This window comes from Gopherus flavomarginatus, chromosome 7 (genome assembly GCF_025201925.1).
Source record: "Gopherus flavomarginatus isolate rGopFla2 chromosome 7, rGopFla2.mat.asm, whole genome shotgun sequence".
NCBI lineage: Eukaryota > Metazoa > Chordata > Testudines > Testudinidae > Gopherus > Gopherus flavomarginatus.
This window is the reverse complement of record NC_066623.1, coordinates 22,158,646-22,170,971: the sequence shown is the minus strand read 5'-3', so window position 1 is coordinate 22,170,971 and position 12,326 is coordinate 22,158,646. Positions and strand designations below refer to the sequence as shown.

At 42.2% G+C, this 12,326-nt stretch overlaps 1 protein-coding gene across 6 annotated transcripts in view; it reads left to right on the top strand.

The window, feature by feature from the left end:
- CSNK1A1 (casein kinase 1 alpha 1) overlaps positions 1–12,326 on the top strand; it is a 49,813-nt gene that overhangs the window by 22,904 nt on the left and 14,583 nt on the right. For 5 of the 6 annotated variants that reach the window (XM_050962772.1, XM_050962769.1, XM_050962771.1 and 2 more), the window contains exons 5-8: positions 224–307; positions 5,744–5,883; positions 10,079–10,157; positions 11,156–11,230. In XM_050962772.1, the coding sequence (XP_050818729.1) occupies positions 224–307; positions 5,744–5,883; positions 10,079–10,157; positions 11,156–11,230 (378 nt within the window). The remainder of the gene's footprint in view (positions 1–223; positions 308–5,743; positions 5,884–10,078; positions 10,158–11,155; positions 11,231–12,326) is intronic. The other variant, XM_050962773.1, reaches the window with a different exon arrangement.

Genomic DNA, 12,326 nt, shown 5'->3' with positions numbered 1-12,326 from the left:
GTGGCTCGTATTCAAAATTTATCTTGCCACATTTTTCAAAATTCTCTCTTTAAAAAACAAAAAAAAAACCTCTTTTGGAAAACTACAGTGCTTGGTGGAAGAAGGATGGCATTTGGCTACCCTGTTCTTTCTCTAACGCCTCGGTGTTGCCTGTCTGCGCCGGCCATTGTTGCAATGTAAGCAATACTGTTTGATGCACTGCCACCCTCTATTGTTTGTTCAGTGTTTAGAATCTCCAGTGGGGAAGAGGAAAAGAAGCATGACTGTTAGTACTTCTCAGGACCCATCTTTCTCAGGATTAAACCAGGTCTGAAACTGTCTCCTATTCCAACCTCAACCCCAAATTCATGTGCTTTATATTTTTTTTTGTTTTGTTTTTGTTTCTGGAGAATGTAGACCTTGCAAAAGCACCTCTTATGTTGGCATTATTCAGACATACTTGGCAAACATGTAACATTTCTAAGATGTTTTCCTGTGGCGCTTGTCTAAACTGTAAAGTGTTTTCTGTAAACTTAAATGTGAAATGGGTTATATGTACATGCCTTGTATTCAAATGCAGAAATTGGTTTTAGTTTGGTATATAAAACTTTAGTGCAATTCGTGTATGTCTTGACGTGGATAGCTTACCCCTTCAAAGTGGTAGCAGTGTAGCAGCAGGATTTGCTCATAGGGCTGTATGTATGCCACCTAGCAGGGTTCATGCTGTATATCTGAATGTGTTCAGAGATGGGGAATCCTGTTGACCACCTCAGGGCTGGTTCACACTAGGGGGGGGAAATCGATCTTAGATACGCAACTTCAGCTACGTGAATAACGTAGCTGAAGTCGAATATCTAAGATCGGATTACTCACCCATCCACACCGCACGGGATCGATGTTCGCGGTTCTCCGTGTCGATTCCGGAACTCCGTTGGGGTTGATGGAGTTCCGGAATCGATATAAGCGCGCTCGGGGATCGATATATCGCGTCTAGATTAGACGCGATATATCGATCTCCGAGCAATCTATTTTAACTCGCCGATACGGCGGGTAGTCTGGACGTGGCCTTAGTCAGTCTCCCTTCCCATGCAGTTTTTGCTTGGTAATCCGTTTCAAATGATGGTGTGAGGGTACTCATGACTTAAGACTATGTGCTCATAAAATGAGGGTGCCCTGATAAACCTGTCTCTTGGATAATCCCATGTTGCCTGTTGCTTTCAAATCTTAAGTGTAGGGTTCCTTGCTGCTAGGAGGGAGGAATATGATTGGAAAGGGAAAGCAAGTCTTGTGCCTATTTCTAACCATGCAGTTGAAACTAAATGGAAATTAATCAGTAAGCATCTTATCGGTTGGTTGGTAAGATGTACTATTCTGGTATGTAGCTTGCAGAAGCACTAGTCTTCGCTGCTTATACTACAGAACATCTACCTGTGCTGCACCTGACTGACACAGTCATTAGGAATCTAGTTCTGAAAACATCTCAGTCAAGGCAATCTTTATTCTACATCTGCAGCTGCCCTACCCTTATACCTCAAATTAAATTAAGGTGCTATTGAACTTGTTTGTGATAGCTTTTCTGTTAGTGCTGACTGGCATCTGATGAAAGAGTCTGTCCGTGTTAAAATTGGGTCAGAGGGTGTCCTGAAGAGATCCCAGCCTCCTACATTGAGAGATAACTACTTTACTCCACTGAACCCTTAGTTGTCTAGAAGGGAGGTGGCTGAACTTGCTGTCTGGCTCCTGGAGACTAGGTTAAATCCCTGAGGGGAAAAAAGTTACAGTGGAATGCAACAGAGATTCCAGTTACTTGATCAGTGTAAAAATCACTGGATTAGGCCATTTTTAAATAATTGATATCTGTACATTTTAAAAAAGCTGTTGTTCCCTACTCATAATCAGCCCAATATGCATTTAAGCAGGTCTGTAAGAGATGAAGCATGGAGTGTCACAAAATTCCTGCAACTAAGCTCTTTTTAAAGAGGCAGCAGCAGGTAGGCTTTAAAATGCCATGTGGAACAAACCTCCAGGAAAAAAATACAGAATTTGCCTAAAGAACTATAAAGACTGCTGGGGCGGAGGGGGGGGGGGGGCAATATCTTTTATTTTGATCAATATCATGAGGCTGGGTTTCTTCCTGCACTTACTTACCATTAATGGCAGACCCCAAGGATTACAAAAGTGCCTGTCATATCAGTTGAGACTTTGAAGTATTTAAAGTACTTTGTAAATTCCTTGTGTAATTTAAATGTTCTGATTAAGTGAATCTGTGTAATCATTAGGGAAGGTGGCTTTCCTTTGAGGCATAAAATACTTATATTTGTTACTACTGGAAGGGGCACGCTAACAGCCAGCTTTTGTGATCAAAGCAGCATATTGGTGGGGGTCGTGATCACAAAGCTTTAAACTTTGAACAGTGGATGGGAGTCATCTTTCTGTGTGGAGGTCAGCTATAAATTTACATCAGCACTTAGTTTTTCCTATATCAAAGGTAGGTAGCACTTGTAGCATGCTAATACAAGTGTAACCTTACAGCTTCTACTTTAGGACTTAAATTGTCCCAGTAATTCTAAGGATTTGATGTTTCTGCTCAACCTGTGAGGTGTTGTCTCTGCCAGTTGTGTTGTGTGGCTAAGAATGGATATCTTTCTGACTGCTTTTTGAGACTGGCAGTGGCTTCATCTGCTGGAACAGCCACCAGTGGAAGAAATTTCAGTAAGGCAGATCTTCCCCTTAAGAGAAGAGGAAGAAGAAAATCTCATGCAAATTTGTGTGAAAGCAGGTTCTTAAGCATCGACATTGCCCCATATCTTGGCCACCGTGAGACCTGTCTTCAGGCTGCTAATGAGTAAATACAGTAATTCCTTGCTTAACATCCTCTCGCTTAGCATTGTTTTGATCTTAGGTCCTTGCTCAGTTACAGACATGCTCCATTGAAAGTTGTGCAATGCTTTGCTATAACATCGTTTGGCTGCCTGCTTTGTCCACAGCTGGCAGCCCCCTATCTGCTCCCCTATGCCCCCGCCCCCAGCGCCTCCTGCCCTCCAGCAGACCTCATGGATTAGCACCTTCCCCCCTCTTCCCCCCATGGCAATCAGTTGGCTTGCAGCTTTCAGGAGAGAGGGGAGGAGTGAGGACTCAGTGTACAGATTCCCCCTGCCTCCTGAACCCTGCAAACCTGCTGATTGCTGCAGCCAGGAAGGGGGTGGGGATCCTGGGTGATGAGTCCTCGCTTCTCCCCTCTCCCTCCTGCCCCCTGAAGTTGCAAGCCAGCTGATTGCTGCAGGGAGGGGGAAGGAGTGAGGACATGGAGCACCCCTCCCCTGCCTCCTGCGGGTGGCAATCAGCTGGCTTGAGGTGTTCAGGAGGGAGGGGGAGCCTGTGTGCCATGACCTTGCTCCTCCTCCCCCCTTCCTCTTGAACGTGTGGGCAGGGGAGGGAGGGGGGAGGAGCGAGGATGCCACATGCGGAGTTAAGGAGTGGGGAAGAAGAGACTCTTTAAGGGTGGGAGTTTGGGGGAAGAGGTGGCGTGAGTGGGGCAAGGTTGAGCCCTGGTGCTTGCAGAGTAGGGGAAGCTGCCACTGCGCAACGTGCTTCTCCTCGCCTACAGCACCTTCAGCCTCCTTGCCTGCCTCATTTTCTCCAGTGCTAGTGGGCTGTGCCTGTGTGGGGTAAGGCGGGGGCACCTCCCAACTATAGTACTGTATGTATGGCAAAAAAAAATTCCCCTGGAACCTAACCCACCCCAACCCCTAATATTTACATCCATTCTTATGGGGAAATTGGACTAGCTTAACATCGTTTCACTTAAAGTCCCATTTTTCAGGAACATAACTACAACATTAAGTGAGGAGTTACTGTACTCTGAATTTGATTGCTCTCCAGAAGCAACTATAGTTAACAAGTCTCCACCCGTCAGCTACACTAGAGTGAAGCTTCCTTGCACAGTAGAAATGTTGATTTAATTTGTGTTAGCACCTAGATATACCAGAGGCCGCCCTCTCTCCTTATACTGTGGTAAAACTATTGGTCTTTTTTTTTTTTCCCCTTTTCCCCTCCCCTTCCTACTTGTTGAGTGAATTTTAGAACCACATCCTCTGTCTGAGTTACCTGGAATAATCTTTTGAATTTAAGACCTTGAGTGTGCTTCTCCTGCAAATTATTTAAGAGTCGCAAAAGTGCCTTTAATAGCCTGACACTCAGCCACTTCAATCCCTTGTCATATGTATGGACTGAGACCCCAACTTTCTGTTGGCCTCTGGATCTAATCTATGGCAGTGGAGTGTCACACGCCATCAGGCTGAAACTTGAAGGTTGAGCTAAAAAATTATCTGAGTATCTTAAAGGAAAGAAAGGAACAGATTTAATTGTTCAACACTGAGACAAAAACGTAATATTCCAGATCTATAATTGAAAACACTTTTTACATACCTCAATCTCATTCTTGGCTGCCAAATTCTGCCTGAAGTTTTGCCACAAGAAAATACAATAACAGCACACTAACTGTAATCCAGTTAAACCTACTTGTTGTTTAAGTTTGATAGTTATGGAGGTTTAGTTGACATGGGCTTTGTAGAAATAAATCTTAATCTGATCCTTTTACTGGACTAGAGCTGCTTGGCTATGTGAGTATAATCAGCTGGATTTAATAAAAGCATCTCGTGATACTTGACTTGCTGACTTCTTATCAGTAGCTTAAAAATATGAGTGTATGTCTGAAAGCAATGTATCTCATTGCTGTTGAAGTTGGCCTTTTATGCTATGCAAAATTATCTTTGATTGCTGTGACAGTTAAAATGCACAAATGCTAGCACATCAAAATATAACTGAAAGGTTTAAGTTGCTGAGCTGCCTTTAAGTGAATATCTAAATGTATGTAGTGCAGAACTGCTTCAAGATTAATACATTTTTGCGATGCATACAGCCATACCATATTTTCATTTCCCTTCCTAACTAATAATCACATGTCACAGATCTTGAGTAAGGGCTTGTCTATACTGCCCCAGAGTTTGCACTATGAGGGTGTGACTAGCAGTGCGAATCAGAGTGCTGTTCTGTGGCTCCTCTGTATGGCTGCTGCTGACACCAACTGAAAGGTTCTTAGTGTGCATTAATGTAGTCCTTTTCAAACAGGACTATGTGAATGCAAAGTAAGAACCTTTTAGTTCACACCAGCAGAATCTGTACAAGGGAGTTACAGCATGCACTGTTGTTCATGACCCCATAGTGCAAACTGTAGGGCAGTGTAGACATAACCTTAGATTAGAACAGTAGTAAAGTATGTTTAAGACTAAACCTTTGAGTTGAGTACTAAAATCTAGTCCCTCCCACCAGGAAAAGGAAAGGCTTAAAATAATTGAATATTAAAACTTTGAGTTTGCTTGTTAGAGCAAGTAAGGCTTACTGCCACGTTACTTTGCTTCCTTTAAACCAGTGGTCCCCAACCTTTTTCGTCTGTCGGGTGCCAGACGATGAGCCACAGAGAACTGTGGCGGTGGACGAGCATCCGCCGAAATGCCACCGACAAGTGACGTCATCCACAGGTGTCACCGCCAAAATGCTGCCGAATTTTGGCAGATGCTCGTCCACCAGCCAGTATGCGGGTGCACTTGGACACCTCGGCACCCGCAGGCACCATGTTGGGGACTCCTGCTTTAAACTGTTGCCTCTGATTTAACTATAGACCTAATGAAACAAAGTACATATTGGGTGGGGTTTCCACATACCTGCATCTGGAAGCAATAACCTATTTTCATTTCTCTTTAAGTTATTCCTTATTGACTTTGGTTTGGCCAAAAAGTACCGTGACAACAGGACAAGACAACACATACCATACAGAGAAGACAAAAATCTCACTGGCACAGCTCGATATGCCAGTATCAATGCACATCTTGGCATTGAGCAGAGGTGAGTTCAAGGGGATTACTGCTGTGCTCCTGAAGGCTGTGGGCTGACCTCATTCATAAGACTCGGAAGTTTCTAAACTACTTTCACTCAAATGTGTGAACACCTCCCTTGGCAAATACTTACCTGTCTGCCTGCTTCTGCCAGAATATGAAAGCTAATTAAGCTAATTTATTTTCTTCCTTGAAGTAGAATGAGTCTTGCAGGCTGAAGAGACACTTGTTCTGAATAAAATTTCAAAGCACAATTTTTTTTTTCATTGTGCTGGCACTTATTGTCACTTTGAAAGGTCTTGGAAGATCCACTTCCATAGCCCATTTTTTTTTATTTCAGGAATGGGAAAAACTCCTAACTGGCTTCAGAGGCCTTTTTGTACTGACTTTAGGTGCTGGTATTTTTCTTTCTTTCCCCAGTCATTACTTGTTAGGTTATGCTTGTGCCCTTACCTGCAGGTAAGGTTTTGAGGATCACGGCAACCCTGCTTTCCTCATCTGTTCTAGTCTTCTGCATACTTGGCTGCAGTTTTATAGTAGTATCCCTATTCCTGGACGAGTGAGAGAGCCACCTGCTCAAAAGCAAATATTGAACTTCATTAATCAATCAAAAGGGTAGATTTGCACCAGCTCGAGCCAGAGTGCATCACTTGTTCTGCATGCCTGAGCTGCACTCCTCCAGAATTCAACTGGAGAGGGTACTCTCTCCTCTGCCTATTTCAGAAGCATGTGTTGGGCACACCAAGCCAAACATAAGTTGATGCTGTATTTCCATCCCTCACCCATTCCTGCTAGATGTTCTTATACATAAGACACTTCAGAGACTAAAGCAGTATAGAGTAGAACCCTGTACAGGACCTTTTTTTTTTCTTTTAATCCTCCTCCCATAACGTTTCTTGCACTTTTATCCTCCTCCCACCTGCAAAACTTTAGATTCTGCAAGAGAAACAGATTCCCCCATGCCACTTCAAAAAAAAAACAAACAAACATGTATATGCACACGTGCACATACAATTCAGTTTTTACTACTAAAAGAATAAAACAAATCTTGTGTAAACCATGTTGAAAAAAAAAAAACTTCACTCCTGTTACAATATACATCAAATCTTTTTATCCCTTGCTTAAATTTCAGTGTTAAAACCTTCATTTAATTTTTTTTTACTGTTTTCCCTCAACCTTCCACAGTACACTTTTCCCTCCCCTCCTCTCCGCCCCCCACTCCTGCCCACAACAAAGTACATTTTCCCTGCTCCTGCTATTTTTGCAGTGGGTCCTGCGGGGTCCCAGTCCTGCTGCAGGACTCTAGTATAGAGCCATAATAGGTAACATTGTACAGTAGTTAGCCTTTCCTCTGAATTTTTGCTCCCTGAGCTGTAGTCAGAGCTTGAACATTATTAAAACTAGCTTGAGCAGCTGTTTTATCTCATCAATTATAGTAAAACTTACAACTGACTATTCAGAGCACGTGGGAAGGGTTTAGTACCATAGAGTTTTTAGAAAAGGACCATATGTTTCCATATTGACCACCTTCCTCTATGGCTTTTTTGTGTAGCAGTCATGAATAGCAATTTAAATATGGTGGTTCTTCCCAGGCAGCTTTCGAACATCTTAGACATGTTTGGCAAACAGAGCAGGTGGGTATTAGAACTTCTGATGGGAACACATGCTCTTAACGCAGGTTTTGATACATTGGATCCCAAGCAGATTTGGATAAGCCACAATCTGAAGGTAGAGGCAGTGATCATAAAAAGAACTATGCATTCTTTGGGGCTATTTTTGGTTGTTTGAGTCTGGCAGCTCTCCCATCCTCTATTTTGGTATTTGGAATTCTAGTTTAATGGTAAACTTTCTTTACCCCACTCTCTCTAAGAATTACTAAAACATTCAGAGTCAGCCAGTAGTAAAGGCTCTAAGTGATCCCCTGCTGTAAATCAAGAGAAGATGGAGGAGACCTGAGACTTGACAGCAGACCCCTTCATCAGTTACAGTGCTAAATTGAGACCAGTGCAGGGTTTGCTCTGTCAAGTGTAGTGACAGCTGTTACTGAAGTAGCATAAATACCTAGTATAACAGAAGGTGATATCATCTCATCCTTTACAAGCCAGATATCCCGGAGTCCACTTACATGCGTTTCGATTCTAATGAAGCCTTTATTAGGAAATGTCAGTACAAGACTGTAAATTCCAGGTTTCATACTGTACAGCTATGGCATTGAAAAATCCATTTAAAAAAAATTACAGGGGAGGTGCGTGCAGCCCCCTCTCTGCCTGGGCTCAGAGAAGAGTCTGCCCCAGAGTCCTACTGCTACCCCCCCTCCCCCCCATATAGGCTCTTAAGCACATCATGTCTATGCACGAGGTCACGGGGGTTTGCTAGTGCTTATTTTAAAATGGAAAAAACAAATGATTTCAGAACCAGCAAACTTTGCACACTAGCCTAGGAAACTGCACAGTCTGACTACTGTCACCCTTATTATTCCATCCTACCTCGTAAGTACGGTACATTCACTGAGTATTCTCTCAGGTAGTAAGTTCTGCAGGGCAGGGTTGTCTTACATGCACATGTAGATTCTTTTGGAATCTACTTACATAGATGCTCCTTCACTACAGTCTCATTAAATAAACTCCCCTCTGCTGTTTTCGCTCTCTCCCCACTGCTTTCTCTCATCTTTCCTCCCCTCTCCCTTTAACCCCTAGTGGGCGGAATGAGGGAACCTGTTGCCATCTAGCTTTCCTGCAGGCTTCGATTCCTGCAGAATAACAGCCTGGCAGGAGGTGTGTTTGGTGAACTGGGGTTTGTGGGTAGACACAGAAAATTAGTTAGTCCAGACCACAGTAAATAGGCATCAGCAGCAGGCTGGCATATAGAAGGGCAGAGGCCTTCCCTGCCATTGCAGGGAGGACATTGCCAAGAAGGAAAATTGGTGGAGCAGATACCTCCTCACTGCAGTGAATTGCACCTGTCTTTAAATACACCTCTACCTCAATATAAAGCTGTCCTTGGGAGCCAAAAAATCTTAACGTGTTATAGGTGAAACCATGTTATGTTGAACTTGCTTTGATCCACCGGAGTGCACAGCCCCCCTGCCCCCTCGAGCACTGCTTTACCACGTTATATCCAAATTCGTGTTATATCGGATGGCGTTATATCGAGGTAGCGGTGTACTCACACAGAAGAATGATTCAGGAAAATGTTATCTGTGGAGCATGTTTGGTGTGTTAAGATCTGAGGCTGCTTGGTGGTGCCAGAGCATGTCTAGTGGAAACAATGTTTTAGCAGCAAGCTCTGAATGCAGTCTGCAAATGGCACTGGAGCTTCCTCTTACAACATTCCCCCCCCCCCTTTTTTTTTTGATAGTGGTTTAAGTGTGTTTTAAATAACTAAATATAGGGGTCACAATAGCTCCCTGTCTAGATATGTTGATAGTAATTGAATATCAGAATCTACAGTAAGCCCCATATAAAAAGCAGGGTTCAAGGAAAACTGCTTAAAGTAGGTCAAAGATGTAAGTAAGGAAGACTATAGAAGTCTCTAATTCAGATCAGTTTTCTGCCTGAATTACTTAAGGTCTGTATTCACACCAGAGACTATAGGGGCATAGCTCTGTTGGAAAAGGATTTTTACATGGGTGTAGGGATTTTGTCCCCAAATAACTGTAATTAGGTTGATGGAAGCATTCTTCCGTTGACATCGCTGCATCTATGCTGGCAGTCAGGTCGTCATAGCTATGTCAGTCGTGTATAGATTTTACACACTCCAGATTTAGGTTTGTTTGACCTAAATATCAAGTGTGGACCAGGCCTTAAATGAAGTTAATGCATCTGTGGTTATCAGATTTTTCACTCTGGCCTTTTGGAGTTCCATGGCAACAAACTTTCATAGATGTGCAGGTGTTCAGTCACAACTGCACCTAATGTCAATAGGAGCTGCATGGGAAAGTCATTTTCCTTGCTTTGAAAAACTAAGGAACATTGAAGCCTTCAGTCTGATTGTTACATGTTTGCCCTAAGTTTCAGTATCTCTAAAATGATGTGTTGAGAAACATAGCTTAATCCCAGGTTTTTCTTCCATTTTGCTCATTCATAGAAATAGTATGAACAAACATGACACTGTTTCTAGTTTAAGGATTCTTATGAACACTAAATAGTACAGTTACTTTTCTGATAACATTTGCAGTTTTTAAGATTATCTTTTTTTCTCTACAGTCGTCGAGATGATATGGAGTCTCTAGGCTATGTATTGATGTATTTTAATAGAACCAGCCTGCCTTGGCAAGGATTAAAGGTAGGCCATGCAGTCTGCAGTCTTACTGTAGATTCTAAACATTTAAGAGCTGGGAATGAATGTTCTTTACTTCTAGCCTGCATAAAATGAACTGTGCGGTTCTAACTCAGAGCTCTTTTCCAAGTTTAGTTTTACTGGATGTGACGAGAGAGCCTCTGCTTTTTCTCATGCAGTATGCAGAATGTGTGTATTGTTTCACTTTTTAAATTTATGCTAAACAATGGCTTGCAAAAGTACTCTTCCTATCCAAGGGTGAGGCCATTTTGGAAAGGAAGACTTAAGATATTAAAGGTTATTTTAGTATTCTCTAACTATGTAGGATGTGAAAGTAGAACTTTAAAAAGAATATTTTAAGTCTAGTTTGTGGGTTAGCTGAATTGCTATCTTAATTGAAAGCTTAACACAGGTGTGCATTTGCATTACCCTGTGTCAGAACATGGGGTCATCATGTAAAAGCATGGTCAGTTTGTGATTGAATAGTGTACACTTTTTCTATCCTGTATTTTAGTTTTCTTTCCCATATGGGTATTGTGCTGTTCAGGGGGTGTTACAGCTGCACAACCTGTAAGGTTTTTAAACAGGCAGTCTGCTTGTGAAATACTAGAACTGTTCAACCTCAATCTAATGTAATGGTTACTCACTAAAAAACACAGGCAGCAGTTGAAGGGAGCTCAGGAATTGGAATTAATGGATATTCAAGTATGGTCTGAGTGGACAAAAGCAGCAGCTAGAAAGACACGAGTTGTGCCATGTGATGGAAGCCTTAGACTGCAATAAATGGTATTAAACTGTGTCCAAATCTTATTGCAGAGGGAATGAAGGTCAATCTGGTATTAAGTATGTGGGACTTGGAGATTTCACTTTTAAAAAACAAACAAAGAAAACTTCTGGTTCACAAAGGACTTTCCCTGTCAGTTTGATTTTTATTTTTTGTTACTGTCCTTGTTAATCCAGTGTTGCACAACATCTTTTTATATTGTGACCCACATGTTCCACAGGCTGCAACAAAGAAGCAAAAGTATGAAAAGATTAGTGAAAAGAAGATGTCCACTCCTGTTGAGGTTTTGTGTAAGGTAAGAGTAAATGGAAAATAACTTTTTCATCACATGACATCATTCCTTAGAAACTCAAAGGACATGTCCAGTGTGTTGGACACACAGTCTAAGCACTTTAAATAAACTGCATTCTCTACTCACTAGAATTCTCCTGCTAGCCATTGCTACTTGAACAGCAGGTGCAGCTGGCAATCTAACAAGATCCTTAATTTGCAAATATAAATAAGGCAGGCAGAGCCTCGTTTTGGGGGATCTGAACAATATAAATCTTCACCTTTGCCAGTTCTACTTACTCTCACCATGTAAGCGCTCAGCCAGGTTTATCTGGGTTGAGTGTCAACCACATTCTTCTCAAAGTATTTCATTGAGCTGCAAATAGAACACTCACGTCACAGAAAAGATTGGATGAGATGGAGCTAGAGCTCATCCAGTGCTGTGAGGGAAGACTCAGCAGCCCATGTTTCCTAATAGTCTCCTATACCTGTTGAATGGAAGAAGCAATAAAATGGACCCCTATGGAATCCCACTTGAGAGGTCTAACTGCAGAAAAACAATCATCTAATACTGTCATCTGGGATTTCAGAGCACCAGCTCACTGTACCCTCTCTGGGGCTGCAGATGTCAGCATCTCATGGCATCAAAGGCACAGGCATAGACGCCTGCTTTTTACCCATCTCCAGAATAGATTATTTTGTTGGTTAGGTGTCCTCCAAGAGTCCATTGGGTCTAACTGCAATTCTGCAAATCCACCGTATAGTGAATGTAGGAAATATAGTTCTGCTTCTTACAGGTGACAAATTTTAGAAGTATCTGTCACTGAGTTCTCCCTCCTCTTGCTTTTTCTCTTACAACACTAGAGCATTTGTTTATGCAAATAACTATTTTATCCTTAAGAATAGGGTGTTTAAGCAGCACTTATTACACAGAAATTCACATTATGATGCCAGTTCTCAAAGTAGGAGACTTTTCATGATTAAGTCCCAAGGAGCACTAAGCAGTAGCTTCTGTTTTTATGTATAATGCCTGTATGAGTAACTTTGAGTTTTCTGAAGAACTGTAACCACTTCTGTTCGGGCAAAGGATTTTTAAGAACTAAGCATAACTAGAACAAAAG